At 41.8% G+C, this 17,752-nt stretch overlaps 1 protein-coding gene across 8 annotated transcripts in view; it reads right to left on the bottom strand.

Annotated features, from left to right (window-relative positions):
- Positions 1–17,752, bottom strand: part of SIN3A (SIN3 transcription regulator family member A) — a 63,994-nt gene that overhangs the window by 10,291 nt on the left and 35,951 nt on the right. For all 8 annotated transcript variants that reach the window (XM_075857785.1, XM_075857780.1, XM_075857782.1 and 5 more), the window contains exons 15-18: positions 17,039–17,636; positions 16,470–16,639; positions 13,042–13,215; positions 10,994–11,086 (exon numbers count right to left, since the gene is read on the bottom strand). In XM_075857785.1, the coding sequence (XP_075713900.1) occupies positions 10,994–11,086; positions 13,042–13,215; positions 16,470–16,639; positions 17,039–17,636 (1,035 nt within the window). The remainder of the gene's footprint in view (positions 1–10,993; positions 11,087–13,041; positions 13,216–16,469; positions 16,640–17,038; positions 17,637–17,752) is intronic.

The raw sequence follows: 17,752 nt of genomic DNA, 5'->3' as shown, positions 1-17,752 counted from the left end.
AAACTCAAAATCAAAGCTGCCTTATTGTAAAGGGATTCTACACTTTATGATTATCCATATATTTGTATATCAAGTGCAGAGTGGAGAAAGTCACATGCATGTATAAGGCTAAGTTCACACTTGTGTTGTATAATCCGTTACTCTGATCTATTTTTAGATCAGAATAAGTATAAAAATGGATCAGTTAAAAATCCCATTGCAATTAAAATAACGGATGAAATACAGATTACAATCCGTTTTTATCCGTTACACATTGACATCAATGATAAAAATAACCCATCCGTTAGACACACTTTTTTTTGGAATGCAGTAAAAGTCCTGTACTCTGAACTTTTACCTCCATCAAAAAAAACGGATTACCAACATAACGGACACAAATGGAGGTAAATATAAAATCCCAGCGATTACCATAGAACTTTTTAGTCATGTGAATTAGGCCTTAGTCTAATGAAAGGCATCCATTGTTTACGTTAGCGGCTGGCTGCATTGACAGAGCTGGAAATAGAAATACTGTTTTTATTACAGTTATTTTTTTATTTTAGGACTAAGCAGCTTTGTATAACCCTTTAAATTACTCAAAGATAAGAAAAAAAAAAACTTTCCATGCCAATAAAGCATGACATACGATAATGCATATATATATACACTATATACATACACACACAATGTATACGCACACATACACACCACTGAACTGCCAAGCTTTACCCGATCTCGCTGCCGAGTGCATGAATAAGATCTTCGCAGTAAATACCTGCTTGAGAATGACAGTTTGCATGCAGTTTGCTGGAATTGGTTATGCAAGTGATGCGTTACTGAAACCAAACTAGTAGCTCAAAGCTCTGCTACGTCTTACGCCATGTTCACATTTGCGTCGTGGTTTCTGTTTATAACAGAAACCACCACCACGCATTGCCAGATCCATTGCACGAGGGATATCATTGGCGCCTGACTGACATCATTGACCTACAATGTCTGTTGCTTTCACGTAAAAAATAACGCTGTATGCAAGGACCAGGTGCTCAAACGGCACATCAGACATTTACCAATGTTAAAGAACACACAAACTAATACACGCCTGGTACAATAGAACGGATCTGGAGAATGAATTAGTACTGTGGAGGAAAGCAATTGTATATGAAGCACTCTATGCCAGCTAAAAAAAAACAAAAAACGAATAACTTCTGAGACGTTTGCCACTGAGGGGGACGTCTTCCTTTGCTAACCAAGTTTACTGTAACGCTGAAATTGTTGCAATGCTGGTTTATATCCAGACGGTGCGCGCACATATAACCGCTGTTGTACCAGCGAGCCAAGCAGACATAAAATGAGCATTGCAAAACGACGCATATTCATGGTAAAACCTTGAGCAGGTGCCATTTTTGGCTACAGTTTGCCATGCCGCGGAGTTTAATGAATTGTACCATGTAATTCCATTCCATGCGGATTTTAATCATGATCATTACTTTTTCTCACCTTTCCCCAAACCTAAGAGCCTCCACAAACATTTACATATAGAAGTGTGTAGGATATTAGCAGCTTTTTAAACAGGTTTAAATGATCCTACAATGGCAAAAAAGGTAAAGAAAGCCATGTGCCGAGACGTACCATTCACAATGCCAACTATGGAAGCTCCTAGGCCGGGCTCCCACGTAGGGTCAACGATGCGGAATTTCTGCAACGGAATTCTGTGTGGAAATTCCGCAGCATTTACAGTAGTAGCAAAGTGGGTCAAATTTAGTAAATCTCATGCACAAGCTGCGCAAAAAAAAAAAAAAAAACGCAGCATAAATGTTAACTTTACCTGCGGTGCAGAATTTAATTCAGCAGCATGTCAATTTATGCTGCGTATTTGTTGATTTTCCATTGCGGGTTTTCCCCATTGAATTCAATGGGGATGCAAATCTGCATCAGAAAGAATGTGTTGCGACTTTTGTGGCGTATTCGCAGCGTTTAAGCCGCAAAAATCGCAACGCCGGAAAAAAAACAAACACATACTTACCGAGAACGCTCTCCTTCGTGCAGTCTGACCTCCTGGGATGACGTTGTATCCCATGTGACCGCTGCAGCCAATCACATGCTGCAATGCTGTAGCGGCACATGGCCTGAGAAGTCATCCAGGGAGGCCGGAGCGGACGTCAGACGAGGGAGGGGGTAAGAATGTGCGCTTAATTATGCAGAATTTCCATCCGAAAAGTCACACCTGCGGGTTCCAGGTCGGATACGTTGCGTGGTTTTTATGCATCGTATCCGTACCGTGGGAACCCGGCCTTAAAGAGGCTCTGTCACCAGATTATAAGTGCCCTATCTCCTACATAATCTGATTGGCGCTGTAATGTAGATAACAGCAGTGGTTTTTATTTTGAAAAACGATCATTTTTGAGCAAGTTATGAGCTAGTTTAGATTTATGCTAATGAGTTTCTCAATGGACAACTGGGCGTGTTTTTACTTTTTATAAAACTGGGTGTTGTACGGAGGAGGGTATGAGGCTGACCAATCAGTGACCAATCAGCCTCATACACTTCTCATTGTTCCAGCCCAGCATGATCCACAGCACAGTGTGATTGTGCAGTGAAAGAAGTAAACACGCCCAGATGTTACAAACACAAGACACGCCCAGTTGGAAATAAGAGAAAACACGCCCAGTTGTCCATTAGAAAGGCTCATTTGCATAAATATAAAATTGCTCATAACTTGGCCAAAAATGATCGTTTTAAAAACAACAAAAAAAAACACGTTACTGTTCTCTACATTGCAGCGCCGATCACATGCAATAGGAGATAGGGATTTGAGAATCTGGTGACAGAGCCTCTTTAACCCCTTAATGACCGGGCCATTTTGCACGTTAATGACCAAGGATTATTTTTTGTTTTTTCACGGTCGCATTCCAAGAGTCGTAACTCTTTTTTTATTCCATCGACATAGCCGTATAAGGGCTTGTTTTTTCCGGGACGAGTTGTATTTTGTAATTGTACCATTTTTAGATGCTTATAACATATTGATTAACTTTTATTAACTTTATTTTAGGAGAGAATTGAAAATAAGCAGCTATTCCAGCATTAATTTTCACGTTATAAATTTACGCCGTTTACTATGCAGCGTAAATAACATGTTCACTTTATTCTATGGGTCGGCACGATTACAGGGATACCAAATGTGTAAAGGTTTTATATGTTTTTTCTATGTTTGCACAATAAAAACCCTTTTAGAAAAAAATTACTTGTTTTTGCATCGCCGCGTTCCAAGAGGCGTAATTTTTTTATTTTTCCGTCGATGTGGCCGTACGTGGGCTTGATTTTTGCGGGACAATGTGTAGTTTTCATTAGTACTATTTTGGGGTACATAGGACTTATAGATGAACTTTTATTTTATTTTTTATGGGGGGAATGGGAGAAAAGAGAGAATTTTGCCATTGTTTTTTGCGTTTTCTTTGGACGCCGTTCATCCGGCGGTTTAATTAATGTGTTCATTTTATTGGTCAAGTTGTTACGATCGCGGGGATACCATATATGTGTATGTGTGATTTGTTTTGACCGTTTTATTAAATAAAACCACTTTTTGGGGCAAAAAAGTAGTTTTATTTGACTTTGACTGTAATTTTTTTAATTTTTTTTTTCACAAACTTTATTTAACGGTTTTACTTTTTTTTTTTTAGTCCCACCAGGGGACTTCACTATGCGATATGCCGATCGCATATATAATGCTTTGGTATACTTCGTATACCAAAGCATTATTGCCTGTCAGTGTAAAACTGACAGGCAACCTATTAGGTCATGCCTCTGGCATCGCCTAACAGGCAGATGCTGAAGACAGACCTGGGGGTCTTTGTTAGACCCCCGGCTGTCATGGAAACCCGACGGCGACCCGCGATTTGTTTGCGGGGGCGCCGATCGGGAGACAGAGGGAGTTCCCCCCTCTGTCAAACACATTAAATGCCGCTGTCACTATTGACAGCGGCATTTAATGGGTTAAACTGCCGGAATCGGCGCGTGCTTCGATTCCGGCAGTTGCAGCAGGAGCCAGGCTGTGTATAACAGCCGTGCTCCTGCCGCTGATCGCATGGGTACGCTGTCAGTACCCGCGCGATCACAGGACGGATATATCCGTCCTCCTGCGCGAACTAGCAGCTGCTGAGAACGGATATATCCGTCCTTCGGCGTTAAGGGGTTAAAGGGGCTGTGCTCTCCTATTTGGAGATTAATAGTTTTCAACTAAACATATGAGGAACCAATCTTAAAGAAGTCAAAGTTCTTAAGGAAATTATTGCTCGTACAGGCATACACAAAAGTGCCTTATGTGAATATTGCTTGTAAAAATGTAACACTCTGTAAGGGATCTTTCCCTAGTGTGTGAACAGAAGCACAATTAAGCCTAATTGTCAGAATATCGATAACGTGATATCTATCCACCATGGAGTAGACAAGGTGCTATAGAACAAAAGTTTAAAAGCTATAAAGCGACCCTCCGGTCTCAGGACAAATGTGATGGTGTATATGAAGTAATTTTACCTGGTGTCAAGTGAGCAGCTCTGGCCAATCCGAGAAAAGTGGGAGTGTCTCAGACTCGTAGTCCAAGAAGCGCTGTAGCCATTTTGGGACAACACAAAAGGGAAACCCTAAAACAGCGGTTCCACGGCAGAGGGGGCAACTGGAGGGCACCAGGTAACATTACTCCATATACAGGCATAATTAAAACGTCCGGGGCTGGAGGGTCGCTTTCATTTACTCTTATTCAATTACATCCATACAAAGAATATACAGTACATGCTACAAAACAGAGCCTGGCAGCACTAGCTAACCGTGGACAACTAGTGCTGCAGGCCCAAAAGACAAGAGAAAACTGAAAGATCTAGTAGAGACCGGGACTGACTAACCTCCTGCTAGGCGAAGCATTTGTGAATGAAAACTAAAATGCACAATTCTTAAAAAATTATAATAGTTACTGAAATATGAAGGTAAGAATTAAAAAAGGTAGCTGTAAATTCTAGGAGTCCAGCTTCTCTTTGGAACCTGCACTAGGAGCAAACCCCTTCATGTATTTATTTTAAAGTGCACTGTACATATGAAACACAGAAGGGTATACGTTCAGAACAGGACAATAAAAACAACATGTACAATAAACAGAAGCTTAAATAGTGGCAGACTGGTACAGAAGGAGAGAGGACCAGGTCCACAAGGGCTTGCAATCTATAAGGGAAGGGGAAACTGACAGAAGTTTAGAGTAAAAGCTGTTAATCTGGTAGTGTAGTGGTGTCACACAGATTGTAAGCTTTTCAGTTTGCTTTTGAAGATTTGAACGGTGAGAGAGTCTGTTGAATTTGGTAGCAAATTCCACAGTGTGAAGGACGCACAGGAGAAATCTTTGGAGACGATGATGTAAGGAGCAGGGAGGAGAGCAAAGTATAAGGTCTTATGAGAACCAGAGATTACGTGTGGGGAGGTATCAAGAGATTATGGCAGAGATGTATAGAGGGGACAGATTTTACACCGGCCAACAGGCCGCTGCAGCGAGCCCCGATCAACGAGACATCGCTGATCGGCGCTCGTTTGCTCCTGTCACACAGGACTATGGATGGGGCCGAGCGGTCGTTACTCCGATCGCTCGTCCCCATACATTTTTATCATTATCATCATGTCGGCAGTGCGTCTCCCTGTTTACACAGGGAGACGTGCTGCCGACAACGATATTTTACTTCTTTAAAACTATACAATCAGCAGATGAACGAGCGTTTGCTCGTTCATCTGCTGATCGCTGCTCTGTTTACACAAGGCAATTATCCGCAATGAGTGTTCTATGAACGCTAGTCTGCCTGATAATCTGCCAGTGTAAGACCCCGTTTATAGGTCATTGAGAGTATTTTGAATTTAATTAGCTGGGCAATGCATAGTCAGTGAAGGGACTGGCACAAAGGAAAGGCAGGAGCGGTGGATAACCGGGCAGTCGAGTGGAGGATGAATTTCACGAGTGTCAAATAGAGGGCCACAGAGAAGGATGTTGCAGTAGTCTAGGTGGGAGATGATACGAGAACGTACAAGCATTTTTGTCTCAGAGGATGAAGAAAGCGCAGATTTGAGAAATGTTTTTGGAGGTGGAGGCAGGTGGTGGTAATGGCTTGGATGTGTGGTCTGAAGGGCAAGGCGGAATCAAAAGATTTTCCAAAGCAGCGGACTTGTGAGACTGTGGAAAACATGGAGGCATTAACTGAGATTGGTGATCCATGGTGAATTCTGCTTTCTCCAGGTTTAGTTTTAGGAAGCAGGAAATCGCCGATAGACATCGGGACCAGAAGTAAATTGTGGTGTAGAGTGGTGTCAGCATAAAAATGGTATCGAAAGCCATCTGTTTTTATGAGCTGACCTAGATGGGGAAAAAAATTATATATTATATATACATATATATATATATATATATATATATATATAGTAGCGAGATGGTGTGTTCGCTGGACAGAGGATAGGTCAAGGGATGGCTTCTTAAGATCAGGTGTGAGAGTTGCATGTTTAAATGAAGGGAAAATGGCAGTAGTTTGTAATAGGTTGAAAAGATGGTTTAGGGCTAGCATAAAGATAGTAGTAAGGATTGGAATGAGGTGGGTCAAGTTCACAGGAGGTAAGGTGGGATTTAAAGAGTAGGTTGGTAAGCTTTTTATCAGTTAGGGTGGAGAAGCAGACTATAGAGGAAGAGCACCGAGCAGTCACATAGAGGATTTGATGGCATTGTAGGTTAAAGCTAATTTTTATGGTGTCGATATTGCGCTTGAAATGTGTGGCAGAGTCCTCAGCTGATATGAGGGATGTAGGAGGGGGCTTTGACTGGACAAAGTAAGGAGTTAAGAGTGTTGAATTGTTTGGGGTCGTGAAACTGAAGCTATGACAGAGAAAATATATTCTTACCATGGAATTCAATAGTGTATGGACTAGATTTCACTCCACTATTTCCATTTAATCGAAAGCAGCCACTACCGGAATGGGGACCGAGCATCCATTGTTTTTGGGAACAGATCTTTACATTCAGACATTTATGGAATATTGTTGATATGCTCTAAGTCTTTGGTGGGAAAAAGTGTTTAAAGAGAGAACCACCAAAATAAGTATACGTGAAAAAATTGAAGGAACACTTAAAGGGGTTGTCCAGTAACAAAAAAAATTGATGGCCTATCCTCAGGATAGGCCATCAATAGCTGATGGGTCGTGGTCTGACCCCCACCAATCAGCTGAATTGAGGGGGCCACTGCGCTCATACGAGCGCTGCTTCCCCTTACTGCAGCAGTAGCGGCGGTTCACAGTATTACAACCTTTTCCCATTGAAGTGAATGGGAGAAGGCTGCAATACGGTGTATCACCGCTACATCTGTGTTGGCGATTTAGTGTGAGCAGTAAGGGAAATGAAGGGGAAGCAGCGCTCGTATGAGCGCAGTGGCCCCCTCAATTCAGCTGATTGGTGGGGGTCTCGGAAGTCAGACCCCGACTGATCAGATATAGATGGCCTAAGCAAATTACATTTTTAGGGTCTGGACAACCCCTTTAACAGGAATAATTTATACACGGTTATGCCTAGTGCAGGGCCTGATAGATACAAGTGTATGACACAGGGAATCAAATATCATCAAAAAGGAGAAGCTGTGGCTCATGCACCACCTCCCCATTAGCCATAAAACCGGATCCGTGTTGGGTGGAGTGTTCATTAAACAGCTCTCTTTCATCAGTGCTTGAACTTGCAGGCTTTGCCACAAGGACACACTGAAACCGGAGCATTATCCACATTAACTGCAAGCGTTGATATGGGGACAGATTAGCATAGAAACCGCAAGCACCAATAACTGGATGAACATGTATCTATCACAAAAAGAATTGTCATTTTTCATACACATTCAGATGGTGATTCTCAAGCATTCCCAAAACATCGCAGAATAAAAGCACACTTTAAAATGTGAATTCTGTGCAATTCAATCCTAAAATAATGATACACTTTTTTTTGGTAGTGGAGGAGGTAAAATGTAAATGTGCAGCACAGAGCGTGAATCTACGATTAACTACCTGCTGCGTTACATCATTATCACCTCTAGATTACCCGTCTGATTAAGGATTACTATAGCCACCAGGGTATTTACCAGAGCTGTTTTTCAAGAGTTTCGTCCCATCTAAAACCATAGAGATGTCCAGTTGAACAATGTAACTGCATCCTTTTTATCATCCAACTATAATATTATTCAGGTAACCATGCCCAAATGGCGTTATTGATGATAAAGCCAAGAACTTGTATCAAATTCAAATTTCCGATTGTTGGATAGGTTGTATTTTTTTCTTTCAATTATTTGGAGGGATAAATAGTAGGCATAGGTCGATTATTATTTAACATTCATTCAGTTAAAACCTACATAAATAGTTGAGCAACCTTTTAAAGCGCTCCTACAAAGTAATTGCCGCTGTGTCTGCGAGTCCAGCAGTGCTTGTTCCTCACTTTTACGTCCCCGTTGCCCCCTCTATTTATTAAATATGTAAAATCAACCGCTGGCTAGCCAAGTGCGTTTGGCCGCCAGCGATTCTCAATGGGCGGAGCTAGCAGAGAGCCTCTGACGCGGACCTGTCAGCGTGAGGCTGTTTCCTCCAGACATTACTAGGCCAGCGTCATCGCGTGAGTCTAATAACTCACTTTGTAGGAGCTAGTGACAGGAACATTCCTATTGGTTTCCTCTCAATTATCCATCAGACTTGTCATGGAGACACACTTGGATGAAGTACGTGGCGTCTCATAATACTAGGATTTTATTGGTTCACAATGAAAGCCATACCAGGCAGAACCACTTATGTGTTTTGTGCTATACAGAGCCCGTATTCACAGTAAGGTTTTAAGAACACAGAACACGTAGACCTTGCTATGAATAAAAGGTTTGAAAAGCCTGGTGTGATTTATTTTTTATGTGTTTCAATAAAACCAAAGTTTTTTTTAAGAGACTATACATGCTGAACCATGCTCCTCTTTGAACGTTGTAAAAATGTCGCTTTATCTTGTACGGATCCTGAGTTAGAGGTATTCCCATCTCACCAATTCTATTTAATACGATCGCTAAACGTAAAAATATTTATTTTTGCAAACAATCACTTTTTTTTAAAAATGTACCGTTTTTGAGCTTCTGCTTCCTCTGCACCCAGGGTCCCCTTCATTGTATTGCAGACGTTGTCCCTGGTTACAGCCACTGCTGCGGACCAGTAGCAGTGGCCACGCTTGAACCGTTATATCACTTCATTTTATGCACAGTAGCTCTTCGCCATCTCTGCTGTTTCACTGAAGTCTATAGGATGGCTCTGGGCAAGTGCAGTAGCCCTGCAGCCGTTCCGTAGGGCTGCATACGACATGTAGCTGCCAAACCATCATTTGTAACAGCAGGAGTGCGCGAGGCGCCGCTTGAGTGATAGGGGGTACGTACCGGAGACATATGCTCCAGGGAATGTGGTGCAGACGGAATGCCATAAACCAGGCTAAGAGAAATTAGTGGACGGCAGCAATAGAGTTAATTTTAATTAAAATGGATTGTCTGGGCATGGGCCAGTTTTTCATGCCGACCACCTGTCCACAGGATTTGTCATCCGTATATGATCAGTGGGAGTCTGTCACCCGGACCCTGTACCGATCAGCTGCCCCCGGAATCGGATGTTTTGCAGTGTCAGTCCTGGAAGCAGATGGCTCTAACCACAGTATAGTGGCCGTGCTGGGTTACTGCAACTCTGCTCCTATTCACTTGAATAGGAGCAGAGCTGCAGTGTTGCAGCACGGCCCCTATACTGTGGTTGGAGCCATCTGCTTCCGGCATGGACCATTGCAAAACATCCGATGCGGGGGGCAGCTGATCGTTGCGAGGTCCGGGCGTCTGACCGCACGATCACATACGGATGACCAATCCTGTGGATAGGTCATCAGTATGAAAAACTGCCCCATGCCCAGACAATCCCTTTAAGGAATGCAATCACAATGGGAATAACCCCTTAAATCCTGTCATGCATAGAATAATAATTGTAAAAGCTGCTATACTTAAATCTCCCATAGCTTTCAGTTCAGTGGAAATTTGCATTTTGAGAGGGTTCAGTCTTAACCAAGAATTGTACACACTAGTGTGGAGTTAAAATTTCCCAGAATGCAGTGCAGCACGCAGAGCTGCAAAAAACTTTCTACAACCTTGTTGACTGTTTCCATTGACAACCAGCGGAGCTGTAAAAGCAGCTCTGGACCATAATACAGCCTACTACTCAGAACAATGCAAAATAAGTAACTCCATGTATTTAAAAAGTTATACAACTTCTTATGCATATTATCTTTATGTAACTGTAATATGATGTTTTAAAACGAAATACTAGGAGCATGTGAGGATTACACAGGCTGTTGAACGTTAGGGGTCTGTAAACACAATATTAGAACAAGAACATGCCTTTTCTAGGAAATATTTAGCGCTTCTTCATAACAAAACTTGAAATCTTCATTTGCCACATGAATAGTATAGGAGAGAAACAAGTGCCATAAATGGTTAGGGAGTCAGAAAGAAAGGGAGGATGAAAAATGGCATCATAATGGAAAAAGACTCAACAGGAGAAAGAGTGGGGAGGGGAGACCACAACAAAAATAAAAAATAACAGAACAAATCACTAAGTCACCCTGGATCGTTAAAACAAGTTTATTATATTACAATTTGATTCTTGTTCCAAAATTATTAGTTTTTTTTTTTTTTGTTTTTTTTTTAGATATTTTGGAATTGAATATTCTCTGGATTCTGTAACAAACCACAGATTGGTAACATTCTGTACACTTATATAAAAATCAGTACACACACTGCAGGTTTTGTTTGACCGGGGTGGGCCGTGATTTGATCTCAGAAGGCGATTTTCTAGGTGTTTTCACAAAACCCCCCCCCCGTGACCCTTTCCCCAAAAGGTCCTGGAGGTCGGGGTCCTGCCTATGGTGGCGGTAACCGAGAGCCCCTCAGGAACGAGTAGGGCTTACCTCGGTCTCCGCTGGGTCATCTGAGTTTTCTTCCTCAGTATCCAGCAGTTCAATTGTTATTTGGACCTGTCCACAACTCTGGGAAAACATCAACTGTACAAAAAGAAAAACAGGAAAAAGGATCAAACTTAAGGATTTAGACAGTTCAATTGTAATTCTAATGATATCAGGCTGCAAGGACTCGTTCCTTTGACAGTATTGTTTGTTTTTAGTAAAAAAAAATTATTATTTGTTATATCTGTACATGTAATTTAAAAAAAAAACAACAAAAAAAAACATTTCGCAAGCTTAAAGGAACAGTGTCATCACAATTTTTTGTTTTAATATGTTAAAGATGTTAGTGCTTTATTAAAAACGTTTATATTTGTGTGTTTGTGTTTTACTTTTTCTTATTTTTACACTTTTTCTTCCCTATGGGGGCTGCCATTTTTTTTTACATTTCTGTATGTGTCGATTAACGACACATACAGACATGGAATACGGCAGCCACAGTCCCATAGGGACTGCGAACGGGTCCCGTCCCATCCACTTCTGTGTACGCCGTCTGTGTGGGAACTGCGCATGCGCCGCTCCCACACAGTCCAATTTGAAATGCGCGCCGTCCGGCGCCATTTTCCTGTGGCCCGTTAGTCGCGGGCGGACAGTAAGATTACTACTTCCGGTCGCGGCTTCCGGACTTGTGCACTTGGACAAGCGGCAGCAGACGGAGCGGACGGGCCGGAGGGAGCCGCGGCGGCAGGAGCAGGTAAGAGATTTCTATGTATGTTCGTGTTTCAGTGTGTGTTTACTACTGTATGTAAACCTTCTACACTGTGTGTTAGCTCAAAAAATGGCAACACACAGTGTAGGAGGTTAGACCGTTCAAACCCCTCGTTTATCCCGGCACTAGCCAGGATAAAGGAGGGGGGGATGCTGAGAGCTCACTAGAGCGAGTGCTTTTTTCCCAATTTTGCAGCAAAAAGCAATGTGGTTGATTTACCACATGCAATGCTGCAATTTTGGGAATAGCTCCATCTAGTGACCAGCACTGGGAAATATTATAAATTAGAATCTAATTTATAATATTTCCTGACTCGTGAAAAAAATAAAAAAAATGTGAACAATGTTTAATCACCTACACACTAACTGTTTAATTAAAAAAAAAAAAAAAAATACATGTTTTGCTGGCAACACATTCCCTTTAAAATGTGCTGCCATATGGTGGCCAAAAAGGTAGTCTGCAGATGCGGAAGCCTTTTATAGTGGGGGGAGTTTTCTGGACAGCTTACTACTCCTGGATGTTGTGTCGTTCCATTAAAGCAGCAACAATACAGCACACTAGAAACTATTAAGACTTGCTACATCATTATCGGAGGTCATTTTAATTCAATTCATGCATATTTATTTTACATAGATCGCACCAACAAAGCTGGTTCTTATTTAGAAATTAATGTAGAGCAATTGCACACGCTATTAAGACGTATCTATAGATTTCTCTTTGTTTTAAGGCTAGGACAACAAGGCGCACCACTGGTCGCACGTCAAAAGATCGCTGTGTCGCTCTGGCCCGCATCACAGGTGATGAAATTCAATGTGGTCGAATGCAACCGTTAAGTTACTGCAACATTCCAGTTCAAAGAAGTCTTGTGGGTTTGGATTCCTTGCGACTGTGGCGACGCGGTTACTTGCAGGTCGTAAAGCGACTACATCGACTTTCATTACCTGCGATGCAGGCAAGATGACAGCGATCTTTGGACGTGCGACCTGTGACATGGCCAATGTCGCCGTGTAGTCCTAGCGTTATTTGGATTAACAAACCAGATCAGGTTCGATAAAAATAGTAAGTTCTGTGATACTTTTTCTGGGTTAGCATATTTTAACATACTCCACTGATGAAGAAGTCTTACTTTAAAGTTCAAAACAGGTGAGGCGCTGTGCTTTAAGGATGTATGGACGGATGAAATCAGATTAATACTTAGAAAACAAGTTATAAATATCTTTTATATATCCAATGCGCAAGAGAGTAGTCAAGAACCTTCTAATGATCGGGTAAAGTGAAACTCACTCACCTTGAAACAGTTCTCGTCCGCCATCAGCTGTTCAGCTTTTCGCTGGTAGTTGGCCTCACCCAGGGTGCGGGATATTTGGGTAGCCAGAAGACCCCCAGTAGCATTGCAGCCGCACTCCGAGAGGTAGAGATCAGTTACTTGCACACAGATTTCATCACTGACTATGTGCTGGAGCTTCAGATGTAAAAGGGAAAAGTAAAAAAAAAAAAAAAAAAAAAGTCAAGACCAGCACACAAAAAAAAAATCACTACGCACATCTCACTTTCACAGTTCTGTCTGCTGCAGGAATGACACATTTGAGCAAATGTCAGTTAAGACCGTGCACTAGTTTTTAAGTGGCGTTGGGGAATCAACATATGCATTTTATACTGTACCATCCATGTATGGCATTCTACCCAAGACACAATATTGCCATCTATCTGCCACTCCGTTATCAGACAAAAAAAAGCAAGACGTGTAAGAGCCAAATATAAAACACAGGTAACTAAAAATGTATGATTTAAAAGGCTGAGACACATTTGGTGGATTTTTTTTGCCCAATAAGATCCATGTATTTTAGAATAAAAATAACTTTTTTAATTTGCTTTCATTAAAATTTTTGTCATTTCACTTCTGCAGTTTCTATGTATAAGGGTATGTTCACACGCACTGTTATCAGACGGAATTCGGACGTTTTACGCCTCGAATTACGCCTGAAAAGACGGCTCCATTAACCCTACAAACATCTGCCCATTGCTTTCAATGGGTTTTACGATGTTCTGTTCCCACGAGGTGTAATTTTATGTGTCGCTGTCAAAAGACGGTGCGTAAAAAGACGCCCGCGTCAAAGAAGTGCACGTCACTTCTTGGGACGTTTTTGGAGCAGTTTTTCATTGACTCCATTGAAAAACAGCTCCAATAACCTCCGTAAAATACGCCGCGAAAAACGTGAGTAGTTACATAAACGTCTGAAAATCAGGAGGAGTTTTCAGGCGAAACCAGCTCCGTAATTTCAGACGTATTTTGCTACTGCGTGTGAACATATCCTAACAATACATAGAAGCTGCAGAACGCGGTTGTCGGCTGAATCTGTCAGTGAGCTGATCTGATGGCTCGGTTTGCAGCAGCTCCTGTATATGCTCTTCAGCCATCATATAAGGCCAAAACTGATTAACTGGTTCCCGTCCGCTGGCTGTATTTTTATGGCCAGCAATCAGGGTCCTTAAAACCCGAGCCATAGACTTTTTACGGCTCAGGTTTTAACTTGCTGCCCGCGCGATCGGGCAGCTGAATGTCGGGTCTCCGGCTGTCAGTGACTGCCGGGGACCCTGAGGAGAGGATAGAAGCAGCTTTAGCTGCTTCTGTCTTCTCCGATGTCTTTTTACACAGCGCTCAATGAACGCTGTGTATAGGAATAGAGGCAGCGGTCGCGCTGCTGTCTCTATTCCTCCCGGTGATCATGTGACTGGTCACATGATCGCCGGGTGCCATTAGTGGCAGACTGCTGCTGGGTCTTACTAGACCCAGCACAGCCCTATTAGTGACAATCGTCACTATGAGAGGGCTGATTTCCCCTGTAACTGGGGCTGCTGTGCATCTCCAGTTACAGTGGAAAACATGGGTGTAAAAGAAGAAAAAAATATATAAAGTTCCCCAAAGGTCTTTTTTGACCTTTGAGGGACACACCATAGTAATAAAAAAATAAAAGTAAAGTGCAAACATTTTTTAATAAATACACATAAAATACCCACGCCCAAAAAAAAACGTCCCGTCCCCCGTCAATCATTGTCGTAACGCTAGCGCTGACCCAAATACCCTAATATAGACATGTAATATATTAAAATTTACGGTAGACAATGACGATCACAAATAAAAGGTCTATTTTAGGGTAAAACTATGTTATTACCCCAAAAAAAAATACCTTAAATGTAAAAAATCTTTTTTTTTACTATTGTTTTCAAAATTGAAGAATAAAAATTCTAAAACAGCAAAAAGGATGTGTATAAAAATGATAAAAAAAAAAAAAAAAAAGAAACCGGCATCGTCTACGGAAAAAACATCGCAAAAATCACGTTGTTAGCCCAACAAATAAAAAAAGTTATAGCCATTTAACGAACACGTGCAAAAAAAGGGCTTAACGGTGTCTGGTCCTGAAGGCGCAAAATAGCCCGGTCCTGAACTGGTTAAATAAAAGTTCATCAACATTGATTTGATCAGTATAAAGTTTGGATGATGGCTCAAGAGCATATACAGGAGCCGCTAGCAAAAAAGAGATAGAATAAGATATACACTGAAAACTGGGGACAGCACTGTACCGTGGAGCGGTCCGCACATATAGAAATGGATCTTGAGAATTGCACTCCGGTGGCAAAAAATAACAATAAAAAGTTTTAATCAGTCCCCCTGGTGGACTTGAACCAGCGATCGTTGGTTCACTTGCACTATATACTGCAATACGAAGGTGTTAAACGGGTGGAATCAAAGTGATCTTTGATGCCGCCCATTGCAATGAGGTATCAGCCGTATTACAGTCAAAACCTGCAGAGTATGGAGCTCGTTCAGCCCATGAGCGCACTCCTTAACTTCCCCTTCACGCTTGTCAGGTAGATGTACGTGACAATGTGTTAAGGGGTTTAAAGTCAGTTTTAGTAAAGGACTACTCCCTGATTCTGGAGCATCATTTCTTAGACCTCCACGTTGTGATGTTGCTTTTATTCCTCCTAGAAATGTATGAATAAATTGACAACTGGGGGTTACCAGTTGGGGGTGTGTCCCTATACTGACATTGTCCAATCAGTGCTGACAGAGTGAGACTGTGTAGGGACACACCATTCCCCTGGGCAAAGGGGCAACACCCAGTTGTCAATTTATTCCCACATTTCTAGGAGTAATAGAAAAGGAATGGCACAAGTTAGAGTTCTAAGAAAAGACGTTCCAGAATTGTTACCCTATGGGAATTTATTCTATTTACTAAAAAATGCATGGCTATTTACTAAAACAGACTGGTCAGGAGTGATGACCGATCCTCCTTACGGCATCATTGCAGATACGGGTTTAAAAGCGTACCTGTCTGCACAGAGGCATTGTAGCCGAATACATTCCCAAAATGAAGTGATGGAGAGTGAGGTTTCTCATCTTTTCTTGTTTTTAAAACGGAACAGAGCCATAAACACTTCTATTTTAATCCTTTTAAAGTTCATCCCACATTTTTCAGCAAATCACATACTGCAGCTTTCATATTTTGCTACCAAGTTTTGGATCTAGACCAGTGACAGGTTATGCAGGGACATCCTGGCCAGTGATTTTCCAGCCAATTCTCTCATCGTAGTATAGGACATTTCTTTGTACTGCTAGTGCCGGATAAGAATGCTTTAATTGGAACTACAGGTCTTAAAAATAAGCTTACATTACAAGAAAAGCACGAACCGCTACTTAGTTTTACAACTCACCTGCCTGACTATGCTCTGTATCAGTTTGTCCATAGTAAAAGCAATAAAGGCATGGATGGTGAACATCTCCCGCAGGGAGTCTTCATACTGGTTCGAGTCCATATTCCCGTCCAGCAGGTTACGAACCATGTCTAGGAATGCCGGATAATAATCCACAGCCTCTATATCCACTGTAGCACAAAGCACAGGAAAACAACAACTATTAAATGAGCAGTAGTCAAGAGTCACAAAAACCTATATACAGCCTATCCAACAACAAAAATATTTGGCTAATGTAAATATAGACACTTTAAAAACGACATACATCTGGAAATCTTGATTATTATTTTTTTCTAAACTTGTGCATAAGGTACCATAGAATATAGGTCCCTTTCTTCTGCTTTCAAGCTAAGAACAGTCAGGACTGTGGACATTGGGTAAACGTTAAATGGAAGGGGAAAGTTGAGTGTTAGAAGGAATATCATTTTATATTTAGGTACGCTTTGTGTTAAAAAGAAGCTTAAAGTAGACAAGTAAAGTGGAATAGACGAAACCTCCACTCCACCGAACATATATTATGGCACACTTACTTGGCTCTTTGAGCCGCAGCTGGATGGCTGGACTGTCATTCTTGTCCCTCTTTAGGCCCAGCACTTCTCTTTCCCACTCCCTTTCCCTCACCTCCTCCTCCACTTGTTTTTCTGCTTGGTTGTAAATGCGTAAGAGGCGAGAGCAGAGTATCTGGTGCAATCGCAGGAAAATGTACCAGTTATTGTTAACATAGAATAAGTTGTAGACGTCCTCCATGCCCCTGAACTTCTGCGCTGCAGTGTTTGCAAACATCAACTTAGTTTTTGGTGGGCTACTTGCCCCACTGCCCCCCACCCCATTGTGTTTCTTGTTAACCCCATCTTCTGTTTCAGCAGTCTCCTCCTCCTCCTCCTCCTCCTCTTCTTCCTCCTCCACATCAGAAAGCTCCCCTCGCTGGGTGAAAAGCAGATCTGGGATGAAATGGTAGATTATTTGTTTAATCTTGTACTTGTCTTCCTTTTGTATACCAGTCTGTCGCTTGACATGATGGATAATGAGAGAGGCTGCATCCTCCAGAATTTGCTTGTCCTCATAGGTCAATGTGAGATGAGGTCCTGTGGGGACTCCAGAATTGTCTTCCGATGCTTGCTCCTGTCTCTGTGTAAAACATATGGGACATTATATGAAACTTCTAAAAAGACTCAACCACAATCCTAATCCTCATCACACAATAAGCCACAGTAACAAAATCAGGCTGGCCACGAGGAGTTTAA

This window comes from Rhinoderma darwinii, chromosome 3 (genome assembly GCF_050947455.1).
Source record: "Rhinoderma darwinii isolate aRhiDar2 chromosome 3, aRhiDar2.hap1, whole genome shotgun sequence".
Taxonomy (NCBI): domain Eukaryota; kingdom Metazoa; phylum Chordata; class Amphibia; order Anura; family Rhinodermatidae; genus Rhinoderma; species Rhinoderma darwinii.
Note: the sequence above shows the minus strand (reverse complement) of the source record. Positions and strands in the feature narration are given on the sequence as shown.